This window comes from Podarcis melisellensis (assembly GCF_964234715.1).
Source record: "Podarcis melisellensis genome assembly, chromosome: 4".
Classification (NCBI taxonomy): domain Eukaryota; kingdom Metazoa; phylum Chordata; class Lepidosauria; order Squamata; family Lacertidae; genus Podarcis; species Podarcis melisellensis.
In genome coordinates, this window is record NC_138531.1 from 98,207,877 (window position 1) to 98,224,211 (window position 16,335).

The 16,335-nt window shown below is 46.8% G+C and overlaps 1 protein-coding gene across 2 annotated transcripts in view; it reads right to left on the bottom strand.

Annotated features, from left to right (window-relative positions):
• Positions 1 to 15,909, bottom strand: part of P4HA3 (prolyl 4-hydroxylase subunit alpha 3) — a 39,060-nt gene extending 23,151 nt beyond the window's left edge. The window contains exons 1-5 of one of the 2 annotated variants that reach the window (XM_081909900.1): positions 15,269 to 15,908; positions 10,510 to 10,652; positions 7,039 to 7,262; positions 4,452 to 4,601; positions 1,692 to 1,743 (exon numbers count right to left, since the gene is read on the bottom strand). In XM_081909900.1, the coding sequence (XP_081766026.1) occupies positions 1,692 to 1,743; positions 4,452 to 4,601; positions 7,039 to 7,262; positions 10,510 to 10,652; positions 15,269 to 15,453 (754 nt within the window). In that variant the 5' untranslated portion in view covers positions 15,454 to 15,908. Of the gene's footprint in view, positions 1 to 1,691; positions 1,744 to 4,451; positions 4,602 to 7,038; positions 7,263 to 10,509; positions 10,653 to 15,268 lie in introns of both variants that reach the window. The other variant, XM_081909901.1, reaches the window with a different exon arrangement.
• Positions 15,910 to 16,335: the final 426 nt, after the last annotated feature.

Here is a 16,335-nt window from a genome sequence, read left to right on the forward strand (position 1 = left end):
GAAGCATGGTAAGTAATGAGAATGACATTGAAACAAAGGTTTTGCTTTGTTTTTTTTGGGGGGGGTTGTTGTCTTTTGATCACTTTGTGTAAACCGAAGGGTGGGTTGCCAACTGACTGTAAAAAATGTACTGGCCTGCTGTTGCGCTCCCCCCCATTTTATTTTATATTTTATTTTATTATTTTGACAACGTGCAGTCATACCTCTGGTTACAGACACTTCAGGTTGCGTTTTTTTGGGTTACGGAACGCCAAAACCTGGAAGTACCAGAATGGGTTACTTCCGGGTTTCGGCGGTCACACATGCACAGAAGCACTAAATCGCGTTTTGCACATGCGCATAAGTGCTAAATTGCGCTTTGCGCCTGCGCAGAAGCGCCGAATCGCAACCCGTGTGTGCACAGATGCGCCACTGCACGTTCCAAATGTGCATCTCGCACGGATCACATTCGCAACCCGAGTGTCCACTGTAATAATCATAAATAAATAAAATAAAAATGTTTACCCCACCACTGAGACCATTCCATTGCAACTATCCAACCTCCCAAAATTTCAACACCTCTTGCCATGGTTTGACCCCTTTCCGTTTCAACAGTACAAAATTCTACAAACACCCTCCATATTGCCTCAAAATCATTTCTCCTGCATATTCCCCGTCTTATCTTAATGGCACATGTTATCATGAATAGCTATATCCCACACCTCTTTATACAATTATTCCATTTTATATTCTGCTTTCCCCTTCCGCTTCCTAGCTATAACAATGCGTGCAGCTGTCAATAAATTTGTGAGCGAGTCCGTCATGCTCTTGTACTTTTAAGAGCAGCTGAATTCAGCTGAAAAGCTTTGTGGCAAGAAACTGAACACAATCACCTGCTAACTGAATGGCTGTTAGTTAGAGGCTGTGGTTCGAAAGCTAGCAGCTCTGGTGGTTTATGTACAGGTAAAATAATAATAATAATAATAATAATAATAATAATAATAATAATAATAATAATAATAATTTATACCCCGCCCTTCCCGGTTCAGAAAACTGGGCTCAGGGCAGCTAACAACAAATTTAAAACACTTAACTGATGCTACAAAAAACAGCATAAAATACAGTATAAAACATGAATAACAATAAAATAAAAAATCAATATAGGGGGTAGACTTAGGTGGGTCTTTGGCCGGCTGCAGCCAACTCCCTTTTACCTTCTGATTCTCAAAGTTATTTGAGAATCTCTGCAATAGAGAGAGAGATGATTTCAATGTCCGTTACTGATACGTGAAACCATTACCAGGAGACAGCATTACTTTCCAGTTAGGTAACCCAGAATAAATGTGGAATCGCTGCTCCTTTTTCAAATGGAGGGTTCTTAGTTGTGTAGGGAATTTCAGTAGGAAACAAGTCATATCTGCTGAAAGTCCATTTTCACAGCTATGAAAGGTGCAGTATTTTTTTGTTTACATGCCCACCTCGTTTTAATGTTCCTCTGATATTTACTTCCCCATGTTCAACCCAGAATCCCTTACTCCCTGGGAGGAAAATGCCCTGGCTGGTTTGAACAGAAACTGTTTCCCCCTTAGTTATGAAGGCCCACTGACGATTGTGCAATTTATGAGGAGTGCGTCTAATCCTTCAAAGCTTGATGTTTGGAGTGACTAAGTAACATTCTTCAGTCTGACAGGATCTGGACAAGAAGCACATACCGTAGTGAAGAAATTCTTGGGAAAGGCTTAAGGCATGAGAGATGTTTCCTGCCTTTAAAAAATGAAGAAGGGAGAGAGCAAAAAGTTAGATTTCTGGGGGGGAAATAGACACTCAAGCTGACAGGAAAGCAAAGTGTGTGTGTGTGTGTGTGTGTGTGTGTGTGTGTGTGTGTGTGTGTGGAGGCTATTCTTACTCAGCGAATGGGGAGGGTTGCACTCTACACATGCTCAGAGGAACACCTGATTTAGACTTAAGGAGAGAAAGATGAAAGATGGTTCATAGGGAGGCAGGGCATGCTGTCAAGTGTCACCCAGGGTCCCAAGTCAACAATTCAGTCTTCCATTGCCGGGCCAGCTGAATATTCCCTGCAGGGAGTTCCACCAGTGTGACGGCAGAGGGGAGTACCACACTGTGAGTGTCTGGAGGCGGTTGGAGGATGGATGGCGGCTAACAGATTGAGGTTGAATCCTGACAAGACAGAAATACTGTTTTTGAGGGACAGGGGACAGGCAGGTGTGGAGGACTCCCCAGTCCTGAATGGGGTAACTGTGCCCCTGAAGGACCAAGTGCGCAGCCTGGGAGTCATTTTGGACTCACAGCTGTCCATGGAGGCGCAGGTCAATTCTGTATCCAGGGCAGCTGTCTACCAGCTCCATCTGGTATGCAGGATGAGACCTTACCTGCCCGCAGACTGTCTCGCCAGAGTGGTACATGCTTTGGCTATCTCCCACTTGGACTACTGCAACGCACTCTACATGGGGCTACCTTTGAAGGTGACCTGGAAAGTGCAATTAATCCAGAATGCAGCAGCTAGACTGGTGACTGGGACTGGCCGCCAAGACCACACAACACCGGTCTTGAAAGACCTACATTGCCTCCCAGTACGTTTCCAAGCACAATTCAAAGTTTTGATGCTGACCTTGAAAGCCCTAAATGGCCTCAGCCTAGCATATCTGAAGGAGCATCTCCACCCCCATCGTTCAGCCCGGACACTGAGGTCCAGCTCCGAGGGCCTTCTGGCGGTTCCCTCACTGCGAGAAGCCAAGTTACAGGGAACCAGGCAGAGGGCCTTCTTGGTAGCAGCACCCGCCCTGTGGGATGGGCAGGGTATAAATAATAAATTATTATTATCCCAACCTCCTCCCTTCATTGAGTGAATCATCTTGTGAAGAATGTGGGATGTAAGTAAGTAGCAGTCAAGTACAACATTCCTTGTTTTCCTAGAGTGGATATGCAAGGCGATGTTTGGTCCAGCCAGTTGAAAACTTCCTGTTTCCTCCTTGCTGGGGTATACTTCCTTTGCATGTGACTAGAGGTGGCTGTAACCTTACCTGTCCAGGTGACAAAAAAAGGACAAGGCACACAGCACCCTCTCTCTTTAAAACCTTTAAATAAGATTGTCATGTGTTTATTCTTTTTAAGAGGGACAATAAGGGAACTTACCAGGAACATACAATTCAATACTGAATTGTATGATAGCGAGAGGCTTACATAAGCCTGCAACCAGCTACCCCCCGTGTGTTAAAAGGGGAATTGAAGTGAAGGGTGTGAGGCAGGAGTTGGCAATGCAGGTGAGCTGTGCACAAGCAAGCTGCCAGCTAGCTCTGCTGAGGCTCTTTATATTAGCACAATATGCAAAACTAGTCAGATACATTTTGGACTGTGCCCTTTACACATCTTGCAATCATGAGATCGTCGTGGTGGTACAAAGTTATTTTGGGACCTGTTTCCCCCGCGCCACTTTCCCCCTGAACAATGTATGACGAAGGAGACCAAGGTCACAGACAGGGCACTGCAGACCACTGAGAAAGCCAAAGGTTAGATAGAGGGCATGATGTTCAGACAGCTGTGGCTTGTCTGCGGGTGGAAGTGTGCTCCACACCCGGCGCTCATTCCTTCAGGGAATGTAAACTCTGCTAAGTAAAGGGACTCACTAATGCTAGTTGTTGTTGTTGTTTAGTTGTGTCCGACTCTTTGTGACTCCCTGGACCAGAGCACGCCAGGCATTCCTGTCTTCCACTGCCTCCCGCAGTTTGGTCAAACTCACGCTGGTAGCTTCGAGAACACTGTTCCACCATCTCGTCCTCTGTTGTCCCCTTCTCCTTGTGCCCTCCATCTTTCCCAGCGTCAGGGTCTTTTCCAGGGAGTCTTCTCTTCTCATGAGGTGGCCAAAGTATTGGAGCCTCAGCTTCAGGATTTGTCCTTCCAGTGGTTTCCTTCCAGGGCTGATTTCCTTAAGAATGGATCGGTTTGATCTTGTTGCAGTCCATGGGACTCTCAAGAGTCTCCTCCAGCACCAGAATTCAAAAGCATCCATTCTTCAGCGATCAGCCTTCTTTATGGTCCAGCTCTCACTTCCATACATCACTACTGGGAAAACCAGAGCTTGAACTATACGGACCTTTGTTGGCAAGGTGATGTCTCTACTTTTTAAAGATACTGTCTAGGTTTGTCATTGCAAGGCAAGTTAGGAAGGGCATTAATAAACAATATATCCTCTCCTGCCTCCCTGAACATTCCCACACAGAATCAGCGTGGAAGTTGTGTGGGACGAGCGGGAGTTGTGCAGGAGGACTGTAGCTCAGTGTCAGCGCATGTGCGTTCATGAGGCAGGCTCCAAATTCAATCTCCCGTGTGGCATCCCCCCTGCCTGGAGAGCTGCTGCCTGTCCATGCAGACAGTACTGAATTAGATGGACAGAAAGTCTGACTCGGTAAAGGCAGCAGCTCAATGTGTCCTCTTGCAGCATGCCATCTTACCTTGAAATAAGAAAAAGCCAGGTGGTCCAGGGCATCTTCAAGGCTCCCCTCGTCCTCCGTGTTCCAGCTCCCATAGGAAACGCGGAAGAGGCTCACGGCCTCTTCCAACCAGAGAATGGAGTGGTAATAATCTTCCATGTCGTAGGCAACCTGGAAGAAACCAGGAACGGTAAGAGAAAGCCCTTAGGAACTTGGGACCACTTTAACCTGCAAAATCACTGGCTAGATGAGGATTTTTGCCTGCATAATTTCTACTGCTGCCGTTGCCGTGAACCAATGCAAAATTTTAAGTAAGTACAGTGGCGCCTTGGTTCTCAAACTTAAACCGTTCTGGAAGTCTATTCCGAAACCAAAGCGTTCCAAAACCAAGGCGCGCTTTACCATAGAAAGTAATGCAAAAGGGATTAATCCGTTCCAGACTGTTAAAAACAACCCCTAAAACAGCAATTTAACATGAATTTTACTATCTAATGAGACCACTGATCCATAAAATGAAAGCAATAATCAATGTGCTGCACTATGAAATAAATAAGACAGTATTGAAGATGATGTTTTGTTTTCTTACCTGCACTGATGATAGTCATTGTTTGGATGGGGGGCTTTTATCCATTTCCGCAGGTACATAATCAATCAATCAATCAATCAATCAATCGGTAGCTGAACTGGGTTCCACACAGTCACAAAAACAAATTAACCAAAAAAGCCTCCAAAACAAAAACGCAAAATAAATAGCAAAAACAAAAGCACCAAACTTAATCCATTCTGGAGGTCCGTTTGACTTCCAAAATGTTCCAAAACCAAGGCACAGCTTCTGATTGGTGCAGGCGCCCCAGAAACAATAGCCGACAGCCACAATGGACGTTCAGCTTCAAAAATTGTTTGAAAACCGGAACACTTACTTCCGGGTTTTCGGCATTTGAGAACCAAGGTACCACTGTAAAATATATTTTTTAACTTAACCCCCAAGTTGCTGCCTGATTCTTGTTTAAAGAATATCTGAAAAAACATGTTAATATTTAAATCTTAGAATAGCTTTGGAAGTAGATATAGGTTGTAGGGTTAGAAGTAGAAGATAGCGTATTTTAAAATAGTATTATTCATAAGTGATAAAATGTGAAGATTTTTATGGTAAAAGTAAATGTGATTAGAAGAATGTTTAAAAATTATGATATATGAAACTGCTAAATATGAGGTAAAATGAAAATCAGATAGGGGGGACTTGGGGAAGCTCACCTAACAATGTTTAGAAAAAATAAGGATAAGACAAGAATTTGTTTGTATTGTTTGTGTTTCTGTTTGTATTGTTTATTTGTGTTATAAAATGAATAAACAAATTTGGGGGGGGGAGGTTGCTGCCTGATTCTTTGTTAAGCAGGGCGAAAAAGGGAGAACCAGTTGAGTAAAGGTAAAGGGGTAAAGGGACCCCTGACCATTAGGTCCAGTCATTGCCGACTCTGGGGTTGCGGAGCTCTTCTCCCTTTATTGACCGAGGGAGCCAGCATACAGCTTCCGGGTCATGTGGCCAGCAGGACTAAGCCGCTTCTGGCGAACCAGAGCAGCGCACAGAAACACCGTTTATCTTCCCTCCTGAGTGGTACCTATTTATCTACTTGCACTTTGACGTGCTTTCGAACTGCTAGGTTGGCAGGAGCAGGGACCGAGCAATGGGAGCTCACCCTGTCGCGGAGATTCGAACCACCGACCTTCTGATTGTTAAGTCCTAGGCTCTGTGGTTTAACCCACAGCACCAACTTTGTAGCTTTTTCTTAATTTTGCAGCCTAATTCCTATGCTTTTAATTTGTTGGCAAGGATGGGGTTTTTAACTTACACACTTGGGTGCCTGGAGGCATAAATTGCAATTAATATAGCTCGCACAGCGCAACCCTACCAACCCTCTGCCTCTTAGCATGCCTGCCAGGTACCGTATTTTTCGCTCCATGAGATGCACCTGCCCATAAGACGCACCTAGTTTTTAGAGGAGGAAAACAAGAAAGATATATATATTCTGAACGAAACATTGGATGTATGATTTTTGTGGTTCATACTGTGGCCACAGACATGTGTGTTTGGGGTATCCCAATGCAAAAATCCTGAGGATCCATGTGAATCCGTGCTTTGTAACCAAGTTTTTGCGCCATTGCGGCCCCACGAAACAGTGGATGCATGATTTTTTTGGTGCAGGCTACAGCCATGGACATGCTATGTGATCTGATGGTGAATTTGGGGTGACCCGATGCAAAAATCCTCAGGATCCATGGGCTTTTACCTCCCCCTTCCCAGGCAGCCTCCTTTATCACTAGTGTCCCTTATCTCCCTCCCAATCGCTTGCCGATCAGCTGCTCAGCGGCTTTGTTTCAACACCCCCTTCCCTCTTTCTAAAAAAATTAAAAAGCACGATCTGCTTTTCGCCCCTGGGCTATTCAGCTCAAGGGACCACGCATTCGCTCCATAAGACGCACAGACATTTCCCCTTACTTTTTAGGAGGAAAAAAGTGCGTCTTATGGAGCGAAAAATATGGTAATCCCACTGACCTCCAGGGGGTCTGTTACTGCCCCCTTTGGAAACCACTGACCTGCCCCCCTCACCTTGCCAATATGGAAACAATCGTCGGCGGACAGGGAGAAATCCTGGCTGGGGTTGTAGACGTCCGGAAGCAGAGCATTGCTAACCCTCTGGAATTTCCCTTTGGCCAAGCCCTTCACGCTCAGGGAGTAGACATCCTGCAAGCGCATCACCCCCCGGGCAGCTCCTTCCAGGTCCTCAAAGATGGGCAGCTTCTCCTCCAATCGTTGGTAGCCATTCTTCAGTGCTGAGAACAAAAGGTAAAGAAAAGGTGAAGGATCCCTGGATGGTTGAAACATACCGTATTTTTCGCCCTATAGGACGCACTTTTTCCCCCTCCAAAAATGAAGGGGAAATGTGTGTGCATCCTATGGGGCGAATGCAGGCTTTCGCTGAAGCCTGGAGAGCGAGAGGGGTCAGTGCGCACCGACCCCTCTCGTTCTCCAGGCTTCAGGAGAGCCGCAGCGCCAGCCCCACAAGGTCGGGGGACAGCAGGAAGGCGGAATGCCACCATCCCGCTGTCTCCCAGTGTGGTTTGGAGGCTGACGGCGGGGAGACGCGTGCTTCTCCCTGCCGCCAGCCCCGCTGTCCCCGGACCTGGTCTGCAGGCGGGTGGCGGGGAGAAGAGCAATACTTCCCGCTGCCGGCCCCACAAGCACCTGGGGGGGGGAATAATTCTTTTTCTTTATTCCCCCCCAAAAAAACTTGGTGCGTCCTATGGGCCGGTGCGTCCTGTGGGGTGAAAAATACGGTACTCGGAGTCGAGTGTGGATTTCATGCTCTTTATTCAGCTCATAGTAGTGAGGAATGAAAGTTTCCCCAAAATATCTGCTTTATATACATTATTTACACACGTGATTGGCTAATTCCGGGATTCTCCTGTAGGCCAATCAGGTTGCGGATTCACTTCCACCTAGAGCTGGATTGGGTGGCTCCTGCGGACCAATCAGACTGCTGCATTGATCTAGGACCAATCAGGCTGCTGCATTTTGGATCCTATTGTTCTAGGACCAATCAGACTGCTGCATTTTGGATCCTATTCAACTCAGTACATAACAATGGTTAAGTCCAGTCGCAGATGACTCTGGGGTTGCAGCGCTCATCTCGCTTTATTGGCCAAGGGAGCCTGTGTTTGTCCACAGACAGCTTTCCGGGTCATGTGGCCAGCAGGACTAAACCGCTTCTGGTGCAACTGGACACCGTGACGGAACCCAGAGCACAGGGAAACACTGTTTACCTTCCCGCCACAGCGGTACCTATTTATCTAATTGCACTGGTGTGCTTTGGAACTGTTAGGTTGGCTGGAGCTGGGACAGAGCAACAGAAGCTCACCCCGTCGCGGGGATTCGAACTGCCAACCTTCTGATCAGCAAGCCCAAGAGGCTCAGTGGTTTAGACCACAGGGTCACCCGTGTCCCTATCAAGATAAAGGTAAAAGGTAAAGGACCCCTGGATGGTTAAGTGCAGTCAAAGGCAACTATGGGTTTGCGGTGCTTATCTCACTTTCAGGCCGAGGGAGCCAGCATTTGTCCGCAGACATCTTTCCGAGTCATGTGGCCAGCAGGACTAAACCGCTTCTGGTGCAATGGAACACCGTGACAGAAACCAGAGCAGCGTGCGGAAATGCCGTTTACCTTCCCGCCTGAGCGGTACCTATTTATCTACTTGCACTTTGACGTGCTTTCAAACTGCTACGTAGGCAGGAGCTGGGACAGAGCAACGGGAGCTCACTCCGTCGTAGGGATTCGAACCACAGACCTTCTGATCGGCAAGCCCAAGAGGCTCAGTGGTTTAGACCACAGGGCCACCTGCGTTCCTGCTGAGAACAATACCAATCCCTCCTTGGTACCAAGCCTTAACAACAGGAATAGGGTAAAAAAATAAAAAAATCCTTCCCGTAGCACCTTAGAGACCAAGTAAGTTTGTTATTGGTATGAGCTTTCGTGTGCATGCACACTTCTTCAGATACCTGCCTTCATAATAAATCATTTTTTTTAAATTTACATTTCAAAATATTCATTTTAACAATCTTAAACCAGTGACTTCCCTTCTTCTCTTTCCGTGGTTCATTTTGCTTACCGTACATCCCTGCATATTTTACATGAACTAAACCATTCCGTATTCCATTATTGCATCCATCAAAACTGATTTACACTGTTGAATTTATCTTAGCGCTGCCAGTGTTTTTAAATGTACACAATTTCCACCCACATATTCAGTAAACATTTTCCAGTCTTCTTTAAATGTATGTTCTTCTTGTTCTCTTATTCTGTATGTTAAATCTGTAAGCTGCACATATTTCATCAGTTTGTTGCCATTCTTCTTTGGCTGGGACCTCGCTGGTTTTCCATTTTGGGGCTAACAAAACATGGGCTGCAGTAGTGGCGTACATAAACAGTCTTTTTTGAGAATTTGAAAATATCAATAATGAAAAAACCAGAGATATAACACCTTGGATTGATAGAGGAAGAGATAACATGGGGGTGGGAGGAAGAATCTTCTTATATGCAAATACAGCAGCTAGAGCAGTGATTGCTGCTAATTTCTCCCTTAAAGGAGAAATGGATTTGTAAACTAAATGAATACTTAACTCTGGCAAAACTAACAGCTATTACAAGAAACCAATCGAATCAAAAATTAAAAAAAAGGAGTGGGACTGTTTTGATGAATATATGGTAAAATATTGCTAAAAAAAAAGAGATATGCTAATATGCCTAGATTAAAATGTAAAGTATCTGAGGGAAGCTAAATTAGTAAGGAAAGATAATAAGAACATATAGAAGATTTGAGAAGATTGTAAATGCAAAGATAAATGTAATCTCAGAATGTAGAGGAAATTGATGAGTGGGGGCGGAGGGAAGCAGGGGGAGGGGCAAAAGAATATTCAGTCAGCTAGCCCTGGGGATTATCTAACTGATCTTTGATTTTTGAAATTTATTGTTATTCATGTTTTTATACCACATTTTATAATTAAGAGTTTTAAATTTGTTGTTAGCCGCCCTGAGCCCAGTTTTTGAACCGGGAAGGGTGAGGTATAAATAAAAAATTATTATTATTATTATTAAGGATGTGATGATGGCTTTGGTTTATTTATATTGTGATGTAATATGAAAAAAATCAATAAAATATTGTATTGGAAAAGGGGGAGTAGTCTTTTTCTACACCTAGGAATTTCCCTCTGAATTATCCCCAATAAAAAGGACCCTGGTTTTTTGGGGGGAAAGGTACATTTTTTTATTTTTTTAAATGTGCCTTTAAAAAAGAAAAAAGGTCCATCTATCTCAGGGCTGCCCATACTGGCCGGCAGCTGCCGCCCAGAGTTTCAGGAAGGCAACATTCCTACCTAGAGATGCTACTGTGGCTTGAACCTGGGCCCTTCTGCATGCCAAGCAGGTGTTCTCACGCGATGCTACGAACCTTCTCCAAATGCCCATTGCTATCACTGTTATATTCCCAGCAGCTAAACAGTATGCCCTGCCTTCAGGCAAACATACCTTGGGCGTTCTCGCTGGCTTCCACGCTGTACACCACGTTCAGCCAGTCCGACTGCAACCTCTTGATGAGCGTGTAGGCCAGTAAAGGGTTAACCACGGTGGTGCCCGCTCCTTGGTGCAAGGCCTGGATCTTCCTGTAGAATCTGGTTGGGGGGGAAGGCATGAAGAAGGATATTATTCACAATTAGACAAAACTCAGGAGGAGAGGGCTATGGAAGGCTCCTATGGAAGGCTCCACAGTTGGGGGCAGCGATACCAGTCTAGTTGCGGCAGCTAGACTGGGGACTCGGGGCGGCCACCGAGACCACATAACACCAGTCTTGAAAGACCTACATTGGCTCCCAGTACGTTTCCAAGCACAATTCAAAGCGTTGGTGCTGACCTGGAAAGCCCTAAGCCAGGGGTTTAAAGGACCAGGTGCACAACCTGGGAGTCATTTTGGACTCACCGCTGTCTATGGAGGCGCAGGTCAATTCTGTGTCCAGGGCAGCTGTCTACCAGCTCCATCTGGTACGCAGGATGCGACCCTACCTGCCTGCAGACTGTCTCGCCAGAGTGGTGCATGCTCTAGTTATCTCCCGCTGCAATGGGCTCTACGTGGGGCTACCTTTGAAGGTGACCTGGAAACTACAGCTAATCCAGAATGCTGCAGCTGGACTGGGGACTGGGAGTTCAAAGTGTTGGTGCTGACTTTGAAAGCCCTCAACAGCCTCAACCCAGTAGACCTGAAGGAGTGTCTCCACCCCCATTGTTCAGCCCGGACACTGAGGTCCAGCTCCGAGGGCCTTCTGACAGTTCCCTCTCTGCGAGAAATGAGGTTACAAGGAACCAGGCAGAGGGCCTTCTCGGTGGTGGCACCCGCCCTGTGGAACGCCCTCCCATCAGATGTCAAAGAAATAAACAACTACGTGACTTTTAGAAGACATCTGAAGGCAGCCCTGTTCAAGGAAGTTGAACAGAGTGGCTGGGGCGGCCCAGGAGTGGAGAGTTGCTCTTGTGCCCAGAGGCTTCCCAGAAGCCTCTGGTTGGCCACTGTGAGAACAGGATAATAATAATAATAATAATAATAATAATAATAATAATAAAAAAATTTTATTTATACCCTGCCCTCCCCAGCCAGAGCCAGTCTTAGGGCAGCTAACACCAGTAAAATTACAGTAAAAACATAATGGGGGGGAGGATAATTTAAAATACAGGTGCTGTACTAGATGGGTCATTGGCCTGATCCTATATTTCCTAAAACTGAAAAGTCACAAACTCTGCAAACTTTCTTCATACAGGCAACGTTTCATCCCCTGGATCATTTTAATTTTCTGAACCTTTTCCAATGGAAATATATATCTAATATGTTTTTACTTAGGAAAACCCAATTCTTTATGGGCTGTTCCCATAAGGGTTTTTTTTGGGGGGGGGAGATGTTGTACGCACTTTCCCTTTCAAAAAAAGCCCAAACCACAAAAACCCAGCCCTTCTGGTTCACATTCTATCATACACAGCCAACACCTACAAAAGGGCAGATGAATATTTGCCAAGACACTGTTTTGAATTGCAATGCTCTCTTGCCAATTTTGCCGTCCAGAAGTTTGGTGCAGAAGGATTGATTTCCCTCCACACCCATCCCCGGAAAACTGCAAAGCGAAAACCTCAAACGAGGAGGGGCTGTTTGAAAGTGGACATGTTCGTGGCTGGTTCTGGCGTGGACCCGAGCAAGGTGGCTGCCTCAAGTGGCAGATTCTGGGCACCTGTTCTGGTGGATCTGGATTTTTAAAAGACACAGAAGATGAGAGTGGGAAACAACTAGCAAGGAAGAGTTGGGAGAGGGCCTTCTGGGAAGCCTCCAGACTGTTGTTGTTTTGGGTGGGAATCCATCACATACTGGCAAATTCAGGTCCTGCAAGTAAATGTGATTTGGAGCTCTTGTGCAACAAACCAGCTATCCCCAAATACCAGACTTTGTGATCAGGAAAGCAGTGAGAAAATGCACTGGGAATTGTGGGATAACATTTGCTTTGAGTCAATATAGGGTTCCCTCATGTTGTCGATGAATGTGGGTAGTTTTTGCACCTCCATTCATTCTCCTTTGTCTCTATCAGATGCTCCTCCAAATCTCTGTCTCCCCCTCTCCAGATCTTCAGACGTGCTGGCAGGCGCCAACAGGAGTCTGGCAACAGCTGGAGAAGCAGAGGTTCCCCATTCCCGCTTTAACTAGAGATGGCAGGGATTGAACCTGGCATAGCTGTCAACATTTCCCTTTTTTAAAGGGAAATTGCCTTATTCCGAATAGGATTCCTCGCAAGAAAAGGGAAAAGTTGACAGCTATGAACCTGAGATGTTCTGAGAGCACAGCAGGCACCCACTGTAACACTAACCCAAACTAACGAAACGGGCAAAATGGATTTCAACGGGGACAAATTTCAGGTTCTGCACTTAGGCAGGACCAACCAGATGCACCAAAGGTTCGTATAGTTAACGCTCTGGTTTTCCCAGTAGTGATGTATGGAAGTGAGAGCTGGACCCTAAAGCAGGCTGATTGCTGAAGAATTGATGCTTTTGAATTCTGGTGCTGGAGGAGACTCTGGAGAGTCCCATGGACTGCAAGAAGATCAAACCGATCCATTCTGAAGGAAATCAGCCCTGAGTGCTCACTGGAAGGACAGATCCTGAAGCTGAGGCTCTAATACTTTGGCCACCTCATGAGAAGATAAGACTCCCTGGAAAAGACCCTGATGTTGGGAAAGATGGAGGGCACAAGGAGAAGGGGAGGACAGGGGAGGAGATGGTTGGGCAGTGTTCTTGAAGCTACCAGCATGAGTTTGACCAAACTGCGGGAGGCAGTGGAAGACAGGAGTGCCTGGTGTGCTCTAGTCCATGGGGTCACGAAGAGTCGGACACAACTAAACGACTAAACAACAACAACAACAACAATCAGATGCACAAAGATAAGACTTGACAGCAGTACATGTGGAAAGGATCTAGGGGTCTTAGCTGAGCACAAGCTGAATGTGGGTCAACAGTGTGATGCAGCAGCAACAAAAGTGAATGCTATTCTAGGCTGCATCAACAGAAGTCTAGTGTCCAGATTGAGGGAAGTCATAGTCCTGCTCTGTTCTGCCTTGGTCAGACCACACCTGGAGTCCTGTGTCCAGTTCTGGGTGCCACATTTCTGAGCATAATTCAAAGTGTTGGTGTTGACCTTTAAAGCCCTAAATGGCCTCGGTCCAGTAGACCTGAAGGAGCGTCTCCACCCCCATCATTCAGCCCAGTCACTGAGGTCCAGCTCTGCGGGCCTTCTGGCAGTTCCCTCATTGCAAGAAGTGAGGTTACAGGGAACCAGGCAGAGGGCCTTCTCGGTGGTGGCGCCCGCCCTGTGGAACGCCCTCCCATCAGATGTCAAGGAAATACTGTAAACAACTATGTGACTTTTAGAAGACATCTGAAGGCAGCCCTGTTTGGGGAAGTTTTTAATGTTTGATGTTAATGTTTAATGTTTAATAGTGTTTTTAATATTCTGTTGGGAGTCACCCAGAGTGGCTGGAGAAACCTAGCCAGATGTGTGGGATATAATAAATTAATAATAATAATAATAATAATAATAATAATAATAATAATAATAATTATATTGACTGACTGGAAGGTGTGCAGAAATCTGGAAATGGGGCCGTATGAGGAATGGTTGAAGGAGCTAAGTATGTTCAGCCTGGAAAAGAGGAGACTGAGAGGGGATATGACAGCCAGTATACCTGAAGGAGCATCTCCACCCCCATCTTTTTGCCCAGACGCTGAGGTCCAGCACCGAGAGCCTTCTGGCGGTTCCCTCATTGCGAGAAGCAAAGCTACAGGGAACCAGGCAGAGGGCCTTTTCAGTGGTGGCGCCCGCCCTGTGGAACGCCCTCCCATCAGATGTCAAAGAGATAAACAACTACCTGACACTTCAAAGACATCTGAAGGCAATCCTGTTTAGGGAAGCTTTTAATGTGTGACATTTTAATGTTATTTTTAATCTTTGTTGGAAGCTGCCCAGAGTGGCTGGGGAAACCCAGCCAGATAGGCAGGGTACAAATAATAAATTATATTATTATTATTATCATTAAAGTAAAGGTAAAGGGGCCCCTGACCATTAAGTCCAGTCGTGACCGACTCGGGTTACGGCGCTCATCTTGCTTTACTGGCCGAGGGAGCTGGTGTACAGCTTCCGGGTCATGTGGCCAGCAGGACTAAGCCGCTTCTGGCGAACCAGAGCAACGCACGGAAACGCTGTTTACCTTCCCGCCGGAGTGGTACCTATTTATCTACTTGCACTTTGAGGTGCTTTCGAACTGCTAGGTGGGCAGGAGCAGGGACCGAGCAACGGGAGCTCACCCCGTCGCGGGGATTCGAACCGCCGACCTTCTGATCGGCAAGCCCTAGGCTCTGTGGTTTAGACCACAGAGCCACCCATGTCCCACTGCCACCTGTGCCCTTATTATTATTATAAATATCTGACGGGCTGCCACCTGGAGGATGGAGCAAGCTTGTTTTCTTCTGCTCCAGAGGGTGGGACCCGAACCAACACATTCAAATGCCAGAAAGCAGATTCTGGCTAAGCAAAAGAGTAGTCAGAACTGTTTGACAGCAGAATGGAAGGTTATCCGGCAGGGATTATTCAGCTGCGATTCCCTGCATTGGAGGGGGTCGGACTACATAGCCCTGGGGTGTCCCTTCCACCTCTACCATTCCAGCCTCCCGGGCTTGATCCCGGCCAACAGAGCCCGGCCCTTACCTCCTGAGGTCCTCCAGCCTCTTGGCTTCCTCTTCCAGGTAGGTGTGCAAAAAGCGCAGGAGCTCCCTCTCGGTGCTGAGCGCCTGGTGGATGCTCAGCATGGAAGTGTAGGTCTCCGCCTGGACGCACTGCGAGAGACCGGCCAGGAGGACCACTGCCGCCCCCGCCGCCGCGGGCCACAGCATCGCCTTACTCTTCTGCACAATGCCTCTGTCTCTCGCCTCCGCCTCCCTTCCTCTCCCGCAGGCTGGGATCCAAAATCTCCCCTCTCCTGCACCCACCCAGCTCTTCCAGTGCCACCCAGTCCCTCTCCCGAAGCCAAGGGTGCGTCGGTGGTGTCATGGGCGCAAGCGGAGCATCCCTTTGCGCGGCTGTTGCGCGCCCTCGGTCCTTCTCCTCCTCCTCCTCTGGAATCTCGCCCTGAGCTGCGAAAGCCAAAACGGCATCCCAGCACCGACTTGAATCTCTCTCTTTCTCTCGCAGCAGCAGCAGAAATGAGCCGAATGGAAACCAGATGGGGAAAGAGGCAGTAAAAACCGCTGTGCGTTTTTCCCTTCCCTCTCCTGTCTCTGCAAAGCTCCGGCAAGGATTCGCTGGGGCTGCTCAGAAATCCGTCTTTCTCTCCCTGTCTACTCCAGGATTGAAAATGGGGGGGGGGGGAGGGAGACGGGGAAGTCCTCCCTTGGTTCAGAGGCTGAGCATCTGCTTTAATAATAATAATAATAATAATAATAATAATAATAATAATAATAATAATAATAATAAACGTCATACCTTGGGTTCCATATAGTTCAAGCTCTGGTTTTCCCAGTAGTGATGTATGGAAGTGAGAGCTGGACCATAAAGAAGGCTGATCGCCGAAGAATTGATGCTTTTGAATTATGGTTCTGGAGAGTCCCATGGACTGCAAGAAGATCAAACCTCTCCATTCTGAAGGAAATCAGCCCTGAGCGCCCACAGGAAGGACAGATCCTGAAGCTGAGGCTCCAATATTTTGGCCACCTCATGAGAAGAGAAGACTCCCTGGAAAAGACCTTGATGTTGGGAAAGATGGAGGGCACAAGGAG